The sequence below is a fragment of the Berkeleyomyces rouxiae genome (assembly GCF_048999995.1).
Source record: "Berkeleyomyces rouxiae strain 22BRR77 chromosome Unknown BrBRR77_ptg000002l, whole genome shotgun sequence".
Classification (NCBI taxonomy): Eukaryota; Fungi; Ascomycota; class Sordariomycetes; order Microascales; family Ceratocystidaceae; genus Berkeleyomyces; species Berkeleyomyces rouxiae.
Window position 1 is genome coordinate 2,278,295 of NW_027396492.1, and position 12,430 is coordinate 2,290,724.

The window sequence follows — 12,430 nt, forward strand, 5'->3', positions numbered from 1 at the left end:
CTGCTACCTTTACTTCTCCTACACGTCATGCGCTGTACGTCCCACTCTCCCTTCATTCACCACGTCAAAAAGTTCTCTCCTGTTCTAAAAAGCTGAAACTAAATCCGGCCCTGTTAGCCCTTTCTGGCCTGTCCCCTTCCTCCACTGTACATCAAGTGTTTCCCCTCTGACCCCCCCGTGCCCCCCAGTCCCAGTCCCAGGCCAAGGCCGCGTCAGCCGCCACTGAAGACCAGAAGAAAAAAGATTGCTGATTGCGCGTTGCGTTGCATCTGTTTGCTCGATTAAATCCCCTGCATTTATCGGTCACATTGGGCCTCTTACCAAATGCCAACTCAACTTCGGCATCAACTCGACTCGATAGCTTCAACACTGCTCAAGGCAAAGATCTTTTTTTCTTCGCCATGCCTTTCCTTGGAGGACAAAACATAAATCAAAGGAAAAACGGACAATTCCCTGCCCAGTTCATTTCGTCAAGATTCACTGCCGCTGCCGCCATCGTTTCTTATGCCATCACTAAAAAAGAAAACATGGGACGATCTCTAAGCCGTCCAACAAGAACAATGCACGGCAATCCAGCAAATAGACGATATTCTCGGCGTTTCCTCACACTATATCCCAGACACGAACCCTTTAGTCCCTCCTCTCTATAATATGACATGATATACAATATTTTTGTTGGCAACAAAGAAAGCCAAGCACTGATGAGCTGATGAACTATTAGGGTTATAACATCACGTAATATGCACCATTTTGGTTGCAACCCTAACATACCGCATTCTTTGTCACATAGAACAAGTAACAAAACAATGCATTCTTTGTAGTTATGGGTCCCAAAAGTAATGCACAATAGTTATAAACACCAAAAGAAAACCTCTCAACAACTCACACGACTCTGCAGATCCAACGCCTGAAAACAACACAGACAATGTAAGAAAGAAAAAGATAACGCCATCCATCGCCTTGCCGCCATTGTGCGACCATCATCTCACTGACTCACTCGCCTGCTCTATCGCACCTTTTCATGCGCACCAGCATATCTTTCCGGCAGATCCACCTCCCACAAAGGCCTCTCGATTAACGCCACCTCCACGCCTTCCTTGGCCCCAGTTGACAAGGGTACCATGCCGAGAATGTGCCGGTACTTGAATGTGTAGCCGTACGCCTTTGGCTTTGTCGTGCATTCTTCAGCCGCGACAAAAGCAGCCGCTGACTGCTGAAGCAGCATCTCCTGTGCTCTGCGCTTCGCCAGCTCGGATGTAGTATCGGCGCCATTGTCATCGTCATCGCTGTCATCGTCGCCATCGCCGCCGCGTGGCGCCTCGGCAGCAGCAGCCTTGGCGCCGTGGCTGCGGTAGCTGTCGTACTCAAACACTTCTGTGATGGCATTGCTGCCTGTCGTCTGCTTGCTGATGGAAACAGGGCCCAGTGCGCCGCGTGCCATCTTGCCACCGGCGCCAGAGTCGTTGGCGCTGCGCTTGCGCTTGCGCGTGGCTTCCTCGGCTGCCAGCAGAGCCTTGGTGGCCTTGTTCACGGGACGCTCTAGGTCTTGGCTGAGATCCAGCATAAAGACAAAGGAAATACCGTACATCCATGCTCGCGAACCTTCCCACAAGATGCCCTTGACCACATCACGAGTTTCCTGCATTTGCACGGGCAGAGCGTTGCGGTGGTTGCGGCGTGACCAGCGGGTCAAAGTACCCTTGAGCGGGTTGAACGCAGTGACGTTAAAGTTAACAGTCACAGCCAACAGGGTGTAGTCATCGATATCCTCCTTGGACTCAATGGGCGCGGAAAGCGCCTTGTCGGGGCTAGACGGGACATAGTTAGAGAAGGAGAGCGCAGAAGGAGAGCCAATCAACTTGGGAAGAAGAGCTCCACGGGGGTTCTTGATCCAGAAGGATACTGAATCCTCATCCTCGTCATCGGACGCCTCATCCTCCTCCTGAGAAGTGTTTGATTGGGCTGACGCAGGGAGGAAGTCTTTGATAGCCCACGTATCTACATAACCAGCAAGATCGGCAGTGGCAAGAATATTGCTGTCTGCCGAGAAAGCGACCTGAGAGATACTTCTGTCATAGCGACCAAGTCCACTAATGGCTGCCACATTGCTGATTTCACGGGCAAAACGCTTTAGGCGCTGCAGTTTGGGGCCAATGACAACAGCATCTTTCTCTTCCTCAGAACTATCCTCGCTTCGAGAGATGGGCGCCATGCATACATTGTCGCAGCCCTGCACAATGGTGAGCCACTTGCTGTCGGGGGATATCTGTACAGTATGGGCCCCAAGTGTCGAGATATTCTCGGCCAGAGGAATGGAGGTAACAGTGAATGTAGAAGGCTTCAGCGGCGACGCAAACGATATGTTAAAGGCCTTGATGCTAGAGTGGGTAGCGACAACCAGAAGCGATCCGTCAGAGTTGATGCTTGCCGAGGTAATATGATTAGCGCCGTTAATCATAATAGTCTTGAGAAGCTTCCAGTTCTCGCGAACGTCGTTGTGGGGGGCCTTGTCGGAAAGCAGGTCATTGAAAGACTTTTGGAGAGTCCAGAGGTTGACTTGGTGGCCCCACCAACTGATGATGATGCGGGCTTTCGACGCGCTCTGTAGAGGGGTGCGGTGGGGGAGCATGGGGAGACGTCGGTGGTTCTCCATGCCGGCTTCCTTGAGAGGAATCAGGACAGGAGTGGCGTCGGGGCCTAAGCAAGTAAAGTTAGTACATGTGATTCTGCTACATTGTTTGTGTGCAGTAGACTTTAAATACCTCCAGCAAGCACAACACTAGTATCAGCCACCTCGAAAGTAGCCAGAGTCTTTACATCGTGCTCGTGATATCTGCGACCCCAGATCTTGGACCACCGGTTGCTGCCCGAGTTCTTTTTATAGACAATAGTGCGACGGTCCATACCACCACTGACAATGACGTTGCCATCAGTGCTGCACGCCAAACTTAAAACATCTTGATCGTGACTCTGCATTCTCTGGGCCTGAGTGTACGTGCGACCATCCCAGATGCACACTTGACCCGACGAGTCAGCTGAGACAATGTCCCCATTGGGCAGGCACTTGACCGACCACACAATGATTTCCTTGGCACCACCAGATGCATCAGCACCGAGAGTCATCTTGCGGAGGAGCAGGCCCTTGACGATATCGTATACGCGGATCGTTCCATCCGAGCAGCCAACCACAGCAGTGCGCGGGTTCTGGAACGCAACGCTGAGCATCTTGGTGCCCTTGGTAGTCGAGCGGGCTACAATCTTGTCGAAGCGCAGCTCGTCTTCGGCGACCGAGTAGAGCGCCAGCTCGCCGTTGACCGTGCCAACTACAATACGCGGCGTAACAGGCTTTGCGCTGTTAGCAGCCGACGGCGACACCGACGCCATGCACCAGATATCACCGTGCGGGCCGCTGGCATGGGCGCGAGGCTTGCCCTCGACAATGTCCCACTCAGTGACAGTCGGCGTGTATCCGGTGCTGAAGAGGCGCATCGGGCCCAGGGCCGTGGCGTCGCCGACCTTGCGATCAGGCCCGGTGATCCAGGCCAAGCTGTCGACGCTGCGGTTCTTGCCACCGACAATGATCTTCTCCTGCTGCCAGTCGCCCTTGCGCGGGTTCCAGAGCTCGATGTCGCCGTTCTCCCGGCCAATGGCCACGCGGGCATTGCTGACTTGGGCCTTGCTTTCGGGGCGTGGGTGCGAGAAGGCAATCGAGTTGATGGCGCTGGGAGGAAACGGCACGAAACGGCACCGGTGAATATCCATGGCGGGCAACTTCTAGAGGAGGGGGAAATGAATATATCGACGTTTCGGATCCGGGTTGTTCGCAGAAAAGGGAATCAGCACAGTAGCATGCCGTAGTCGACGCCGCAATGTCGGAATACTAGAAAATGAAAGGAGGCGCTGGAAATAGAAAAAAAGAAAACAAAAAGAAGCCACTGGTCTAGACACAGGCGCAATCTTCCACGGGCAGGAAGATATAGTCAGTTGTTCTCTTTATCTCCGCCACAATAAAACAAAAAAGAATAGCCGTCGCCGTTGATGTTGTTCTTAACTCCCAAACTTTCTCTCGTTTTCCTTCTAACCAAACCGACGACTTTTTTTTCTGCCCATGGAAAACTTAGGCGGTGAACACAGTGGGGCCCTTTTTTTTTCTTGCTTTCGCGACAGGGGACCACGGGTAGGACTTTCCCAGACGCCATAAAACCCGCCAAATCGGGCCAGCATTTAGTCACGTGTGATAAGCCGATAAGAAGCCGGGCTGAGGTCGTTTTCGCCAACCTATGTCATTGTCGGCCAAAATGGCGCTCATGATAGCCCAAAAGCATGCGGTGCTATTAAAATGTGATGAAGCTCATCTTCCCCCCCTCCCCTCACGTGGCTTATTGTTTTTTTCTTTTTTTTCTTTCTAGTTTTCGTTGTTTAGTTGTCCATGGTGGGCTGCAGCGCTTCCGGGTCCGCCTCTTCTTTTCCACCTTGTACATTCTTCTGTCGTTTCTTGCGCCACCACATACCCCCAACGTAATAGTATAAAGCAAGCTCGCCCCAGTCTTCGCTACGCTCTCTGTGCATCTTTTGTTATTTTCTATCCAGCCCAACGTCTTCTTTGCTAGCTATTCTGACCTCTCAGGGGTGTGCTGTTTCTTTTCTTCCACGATAGGCTACGCTCCTGTGATAGCAAAAGACCGCCGCTATGGCTGACCTCGTCGGCACTGAGGGCATCGTCAGTCCATCGTCAGCTGGCCCTGACCGTACATGGTCGAGCTCGAGGCCTGTCTCGCTTCGAGAAATGCCAGAACCTAGCGATAAGGGAATACCTGAACCTACCACCAGCCTTCACAACACAGACGCTCCCACTAATGCGACGACCCATGCGTCGCCTAATCCTGACCACCCCGCAGACCTCTACGAACCCGACCACCACGAACAACAGGCTATCCGGTCCTTTGACCCTCCTCTGACGCTCGTCACCAACACCACCAGCGGCACCACCTACCACCCCCAAGTCTACTACATCTTCAGTGACGACGAGCCCGACACTCTAACACACGCACTGCAGCTGGCCAACACCCGCAATCCCGGGCTGTATGACCGCGCCGTCATTGTCGATCTTCAGCCCACCGACTCCGCCACCGGCTGGACCGTGGCTTCTGCCTCCAGCATAACCGCCGACTGGGCCGTGACCAATGCGCAGTTCACGCCGCTCGGCGGCTCATCAGGCCCCGCCACATCAACGAGCGGCGGCGGCGGCGGCACCGTCCCGACAGGCGGCTCAGACAGCGACGGCGACATGATTCTCGAAATCACTGGCACAGACGCCATTGCGCTGCCAAGAACAATCGACATCCCCATTGAGCGCTACGCAGACCCGCAGTCGTCAAATCCGCACCTCGAGCCGGACGCAAAGAACTACGCACCGCTGATGGCCGAGTTTGCCGAGTCCATGAAGAAGCTGAGTCTGGTTGTCGAGGCCGGCCAGGTCAACATGCAGCAAAGCATCCAGATGCTACAGCAGCAGCAGCAGCAGCGCCAGCAACAACATCGCGACTTGGTGCGCAGTAGTACTGCCGAGACCACCACTGCGAATAGTGATCCCAAAGGCAAGGGGAAAACGCCTGTTTACACATCCTCTTCGAAATTCCCAGCCGAATAGACGACCGTGTTTTGTACTACTGGTACAAACCACTCCCTCGCCGTCACCATCATCGGCACCGTCATCCATTACCTTGCCCAACGCCTAATCTCTTCTTTCGTCTCTTATAATTTCTACCGCTCCTCCTGTTGGCGATTCCACCACACGTCGCACCGTTGGAGTCTGTTTATTTCTTGCTTTCTGCTCTTCCAGCTACTATTACTCTGAAAAGACAAAAAGGGTACTTTGATTAGTACATGTCATGCCTCGGAACACAGGACAGGCTTTGTATCTCCAGAGGTTTTCTTTAGTTATTCTTTTTCTAGTTTATTTGGTGTGACGGTTCTCTGTATTAATGTCTCCCTCTTTTCTTGTTTTTCACAACTAACTATGCGGTTTGGAGTTCGGCATCTTTTCTAGACTAAGCCACATTGCGCACTGGTCTGTCTATGTTTGGTGGAAGATGGTGTCTTCATGTGGTTTGATCGGCCTATAACACGGAGGCATTCCCGGCCATCATATATATCAAACCTATTTTACTGCACACACGCTTCTATTACCCATATTCTTGAAACTAACACATACTTGATCCAGTTACAGTGAAGATGCAATCAATATTGAGAGACCATCAAGGTATGTATGAGCTGGGGGTAACAGGAATGGGATATATTCAATCAGAGACTTTCCAAAACAAGCAGCCTCAACAGCAAACAAGAACCCACAAAGAAAAAAGAAACGCCTGAATGACGGTGACAGTATAGACAGAGACAAGCCGGAAATAAACGAAAAAGAAAAAACACAAGGTCAAAAAAAGATCGCGCCGGCATTTAAGAACCCCAAGAACGAGAAAGAAACAAAAAGGAGCATAAGCAGACAAAGTAAAATCGGCGCAGTGAACAAAAAGAGGAGAAACAGAAAACAAGAGGATGATCGGACTAGATGGCAGAGGGAGGGAAGCAGAACAGATGAAAGAGTTGATTACAACAGGCCGCCAAGGATCGCCGTGACGGAGATATCGAACAAAGGGAATATCCAAGAAGCGAAAAGAGACAAGAAGATAAAAAGAATAACAGCACGGCTGGGCAATAGAATGGCTAACGGAGGCTAGACATCTATCTCAAGCACGCTAGCCATCATAGCGGAGGTGAGCCGAGAGCTTGCAGTTTTCTTCTGATATTTTGGTAGATTTCGTGTAGGCGAGAACACGCTACAGAATCATCTGCTTACATTTGGTTTCCGTGCATGCCAGGCCAGCGAGTACCCCGCAGGTGCAAAACCTTGTCGACAACATCGCGAGGTACAGCACTATCCAGGTGTCTCCTGGCGACGTCGGAGATGGTTTGGATGATGGCAGGGCTTCTCACAAAGAGAAGGTCACGCTTGTTGTTGTTATTGTCGTCGCTGCCGCCAATCTTTCCCGTTGCGGCAAGGTACACAATGACGATGATGACAATGACAATGACGATGGCGACGCAAATGCCCAGGCACCACCACTTCTTGCGACGAGCAGACCGCGCACTAGTAATGGCGGTATCAATCTCCTCGTTACCCTTGTCCATGTTTTCGACGATTTCCTCGGCCTTCTGCTCCATCTGCACAACAGTTTCCTCTTGTTGAACAATGATAGTGTCCAAATCCTGGAACAGCTGTGCCAGCTCGACCATCTGCGACTCGATCTTCAAAAGAGCCTGGTGGCGATCCTGCACGGCGTTGATGGCAGCACGGGCGTTGCCCATACGGTTGCTATCCTTGAGGGCCTGGCTGAAAACTTGGCCAGAGGTGGAGGTGTCTTCGACAGCGGCGCGCACTTCCTCCTCGCTGGCATCGGGACGCACAATGCGGAACTGACGGGCCATCTGCTCCTGGGTTCTCTTGCGGAAAGCAGACTCGACCTGCTGGTAGTTGTTGATGGCGGTCTTCAAGCGGCGGTCGATACGGCCAACTTGGGGCGAGTTCTTGGGTTGGCGGGATTCGGGGTTGGACTTGATTTGGCGGATGCGGTCGGTAAGGCTGCGGTACATGGCCATGGTGTCGGACGAGATCTGGTCCAGCTGGCGGTTCGTGGCGCTGGCGGTTGATGTATCGGCATCGTCCAGAGAGCGCTGCTGTAGCATACGCAGTTGTTCAAGGCTGCGTTCAATCTCGTTGATGCCATTGTCGATGTCACGGCACTCGTTAAGAATCGCGTTGGGATCGCTGTTGCCGGCGCTGCCAGATGGCAAGTTTGACATTTCCACGCCGCCACCTAACTTCAATGTCAACTCCTTGGCCCTTGTATTTGGGTTTGCAGGGCTGCCGTGTGGTCTTGACGCAAACGTACCTCCTCCATACTGATCACCACCTCCATAGCCCTGGTTTCCACCGTATTGCTGTTGAGACTGGTTGTACTGGTTTCCACCGTACTGGCCCTGTTCAAAGGGGTTTTGTTGGTTGCCGTATCTGAGGACATGTTAGCATCGGAGCGTGTCACGTGGGTGTTGTGGTCGTCTTTGGGGTTTCGCGTCACGGGATGGCGGTGATGTTGTGGATACTAACCCGTACTATACATGGCTGTTAGCAATGGCACGTTCAAAATGGTATTTTCCCGTCAGCATGAAAAGGACAAACTTACGCTCATGATGTTGACGAATGCTAAATGTGGATGTGTAGAATCAAAAATGGGATTGATGAATATTCGCAACAACAAAGATTACAATCGAGAGGTTCACAGTCGGTTTTTCAGAGTGTTGAGAACAAACGACGCGGGTTGCTCGAGGGAAATTAAAGGAGATGAGATGGGGATATTATTGCTCGGTGTGTCCTTTGCGACAGCCAAGTCAGACTGCTTCTGGACAGGGTGGAACGTGTCGAGGAACAAAGATGTAGTTATTGGTATTGGTACAAGTCAGAGAATAAGCCGTCAAAGAAGAAGAAAAAAAAGAAAAAAGTGTCAGAGAAAAATGCGAAATCAGCGATTTGGCCAACCAGTGATGAATAAGCGTTGGAGAACAAAAAGAATAGACGTCAGACTAAAAACAAAAGGAAAAGAACTGAAGCAGGGAAAGTTTGGCCAAAGGAAATGATGAAGAGAAGCGAGATGGAGACCTGGAAACGCGGACCTTGAGAATGGATTGGAAAGTGGGAATGGGAGAATGAAAACTTGAGGAAGGAACTGGGCCCAAACCAGGGGCGGCAGGAACGAAAGGCAAAACCAAGTGCTTTCCAAACACACGCCGCACTACTGCACAAGTTTATACAAGTTTATCTAACCTGCTGTATTTTTGGAACATAAAATGAGATAAATTGCATGTTTGGTAGGATCTGCTGCACAAAAGAAAAAAAGAAAAAAAAGCCGGTAAACCCAGCAGAGCTCGCCACAACAAAAAATCAAAGCTCGGTTGTGACAGCATGGAAAAAGGGGACGCAAAAGATGGGCTTGCAGAGCCCTGTCCGTATAGACAAAGGAGACCTCCCTCCCCTCCCTGGGCCCAGCAGGTAAGTGAGTACCCAAGTGGCGGAGTGACAAGCGGTTATGTAGAGGCGCAATCCATGAAATAATGAGAATGATACGGGGCGTCAAACACGTCCATAGTGGCCTCCATAGGGCACAAGGAACCTCTGATCCTCTGTCGCTGCTTGAGCGCTCTACTCTTCCAAGTCCTAAGCGAAGGATTGCCAGAGGAAGGGGCTCTTCCTAGCTGGCTTTGATACTTCGCAGTGCACTTTGGCCTGCCGCAAAGTCCCCTTGTGGCAGGTTAAGCCAAATGTGCCAAATTAGAGGGAGACTCAGGCCAATAGATGGGCGATCGCGATAACGACTCGTCTATCAAACAGCCCTCCTAGAACGTAGAATGAGGACGAGATCTTGAACCCTAGGGTTTTCTTTCCCTGCGGATCCTGTGCACCATCAAAGAATGCAGTGGGATGCTGATCCGACCCCGACTAGCCCTCAGTGCTAGAAAGCTGACATTACAGAGGCCGGCAAGTGCGTCTTTTGCCACTGGCCGCCATAATGAAGATTTTGAATTTAGATGCCTGTTGAGAGGGAGTCGACTTCGTCAGAATATAGCGTGCGCTAGAAGAATCCAGAAGTACATAAATGCTTTCTCTCTCTGCCTTGCACTGCCTTCAACACATATGCATCCTTTCACGCGGGCGGCAGTGCTCTCGAGCCGGGAGACCTCTTCACCCATACAGCATGAAAGAAACTTCTTGACTGCGTGTGTCTCCATCCAAAGCTCTGGCTGAGAAAGCTTAACAGCAAAAGCCCTGGTCCGTGTGGTAGTCTGCCCAGAGTGTCTCCGCACCGATCCCGGCTAGACCACCATGCCCGAGACCGATGAACCCGCTCCATAGCTGTGCTCGCTCGTTCTATACTTTGAGAGCTTCCCGCCAGTAGAACCGATCCGGCTTGACATGTGTGGCTAGCTGCGGGACGCCCGTCCAACAAAGCACCATCCCATCTAGAGCCAACCTAGCCCCGCGCTTCATCCTTCTAGTCACTTGCTCAGCAAGTTTCTGACAACGGCCCACACAAAGCCGGCCATCCAGACCGCAGAATCACACTTTTGCCGGCCTTGTGATCTGATGGGGCCGAGTCGAGGTTACGTGGACCTACAGCCAACATTGTCTTGTACAGCCACAACACATGTTTCTTAGCATCTGAGTCTGATTGGTAATATCATGTGATGGCCGTTCTTTTAGGCTGTCCTCCCACAATACGATGTGCTATTTTTACACGATTTTGAGATCGATAGCTATAGCGGCCTGTTTATTATGCATTCAGCTTTTGATCAGCTTAGCAGCGGGGAGAAACGGAACACTGGGTCTGGAGCAATAGGGTTAGGGCTTGTAAGAGACCTCAGGTAGGTTGATCTGAGACTCGAGGGAAGAGATGGAGGAAACTGATCTGATGAGAGAAACATGTGCTTCACCACTTGTGCTATTATTAGACTAGAAAACCCACGACAAAACATCGCAGGGTTAAGCATCGAACTCACTCACTACTTGCAGTGTAGCAGAAGTTGCTCCAGCACACGATAATGCAAGCCTCGACCCCCTCTATGACAGCACTGAGACACCAAGACAGACACAGACATAGGCACAGACACGAACGAGTCGACACGACACCCACCATCACCTAAGCTTGTATACGTAGCCTGAATCACATTATCAAAATACAATACATACATGCATATGTATTCTAAACTCTCTCTCATCGCCTTCACTACAAAATGGCATATGCAGATGCGTAACTGACGCTCGAGTCCGATAGTTTTTCCGCCAGCATACTGCGTTCATATCTGGTGAATTTGAAGGCGCTTTCCGACTGAAGCTCGGTCATGATCGCCATGGCGACACCGATGGGGTTTCTCCCACAAATCGTGTTTTCCGTAAGATCCAGCACATGTTTAAACTTGGCATGTTCCCCTGTCTCGATAGCGTCCATGGCCATGCGATCAATCATCTCAATGGTCTCGTGTATCTTTGGCTTTCCGACAGCCGGGCTCTCCTGCAACGGTGCCAGCGTGCCAATCGTGTTATCTGGTGCATACACGCAGTACCGGAAACTGCGGCCCCAGTGGCAGAAATCAGAACTGACAATGAGCGCCGACTCAGGATCGCGGAGGTATTTGGCAAGCAGCTTGCCGACCTCGCGTTCCTCATTGGTGTCGAGGTCGCCAACCAGGATGGGCACAATCGACGGGAATTTAACTTCGTTGCCGGCGCCATGGGTTCGCTCGAGGCATCTGTAGAGATACGGCATGTGCATCTCTAGCGAATGCTCCTGGACTTCGTTCCTCTTGGGGATTGAATCATACAGAACCTTTCCCAGTTCAGCTATGATGCCAGTGTCGACCATCAAATTACCAAATGGTGTAGCATAGCTTTCCGCTGTGGATAGGGCACATCCAGGGAGGTAGTAAGTGTGCGAAGGCCCCAGTACAAAGACTCTTTTCGCCTTGCTGAGATCCAGATTTTTATAAGCCCAGGCGGCGGGCGGACCAGAGTATGAATACCCAGCATGGCTATCGGTTATTACTCATGGTTAGTGACAGAACGATAAGTCTGGGTAAGCGAGTGGCATCTGAGCGGCCATCTGCCTGTTGCTAGGGATGAAGAAGGGCAGCATGGGAGACACACGGAGCAATAATGGCACGCGCATTCGCTAGCGGAAGCCTTTTCCCGTCAACCGAATCTGGGATACTATCAAGCCACTTGTCCAGTTCTTGACTGAGTATCTTGCTATCTTCCTCGTACCAGCTCCCGGCATGGCTGGCGGGGCGAATACCGTTGCGGAAGGCCATGATGATAATCGACGGCGTGTGATGAGAAGGCGGTTGATGTACGATATGGGCCAATAAATCGAGGGAGAAAGGCAGCAAGCTGCGGAACAGGACTCAAAGGCGGGCGAAGGTTCAATGAGCGATATTGAGAAATCAACAAATACTCGGCCACTGGCAGCCAAGCGACAGAAAGCAAGCCCCAAGGCTCTAGAACTGGAAATATTTCTTGTTTATAGAGAGGATGATCTGCTTCTTTTGAGGCGAATCAACATGCATTTGTTCACCTGATTCAACAGCTTAAATAAAAGAGGCCCGAAGTATTTGGTTCGGTGGCTGCTTGATGATGCGATGAGTATGGACTAAGAACCTCCCTCATTCTCTTAGCCAATCGCGATGCAATGCGTCGGTGACCTGATGTCTGGACCAATGGCAGTACAATCCAGGTGACTTTTTGATGCCTGATAACATCTCAACATTGTTCCCGTGACATTCTGTTGCCCAAATACGTATCTTGGAAGTCAGGGTTATTATAGGG

The 12,430-nt window shown here is 51.3% G+C and overlaps 4 protein-coding genes across 4 annotated transcripts; 1 reads left to right on the forward strand and 3 right to left on the reverse strand.

Moving 5' to 3' along the window:
• Positions 1-1,006: 1,006 nt before the first annotated feature.
• Positions 1,007-3,762, reverse strand: BROUX77_002170 (uncharacterized protein; the record flags this gene model as incomplete). Its single annotated transcript, XM_073746681.1, has 2 exons — positions 1,007-2,697; positions 2,763-3,762. 2 exons carry the CDS (start codon positions 3,760-3,762, stop codon positions 1,007-1,009), a joined length of 2,691 nt encoding a protein of 896 aa, XP_073607252.1.
• A 928-nt stretch (positions 3,763-4,690) lies between these two features.
• Positions 4,691-5,650, forward strand: BROUX77_002171 (uncharacterized protein; the record flags this gene model as incomplete). Its single annotated transcript, XM_073746682.1, has 1 exon — positions 4,691-5,650. One exon carries the CDS (start codon positions 4,691-4,693, stop codon positions 5,648-5,650), a length of 960 nt encoding a protein of 319 aa, XP_073607253.1.
• A 1,202-nt stretch (positions 5,651-6,852) lies between these two features.
• BROUX77_002172 (uncharacterized protein) lies at positions 6,853-8,246 on the reverse strand (the record flags this gene model as incomplete). Its single annotated transcript, XM_073746683.1, has 4 exons — positions 6,853-7,874; positions 7,950-8,068; positions 8,165-8,169; positions 8,241-8,246. The coding sequence occupies 4 exons, from the start codon at positions 8,244-8,246 to the stop codon at positions 6,853-6,855; spliced, it is 1,152 nt and encodes a 383-aa protein (XP_073607254.1).
• Positions 8,247-10,835: 2,589 nt separating this feature from the next.
• BROUX77_002173 (uncharacterized protein) lies at positions 10,836-11,916 on the reverse strand (the record flags this gene model as incomplete). The annotated part of the gene is made up of 2 exons (XM_073746684.1): positions 10,836-11,637; positions 11,753-11,916. 2 exons carry the CDS (start codon positions 11,914-11,916, stop codon positions 10,836-10,838), a joined length of 966 nt encoding a protein of 321 aa, XP_073607255.1.
• Positions 11,917-12,430: the final 514 nt, after the last annotated feature.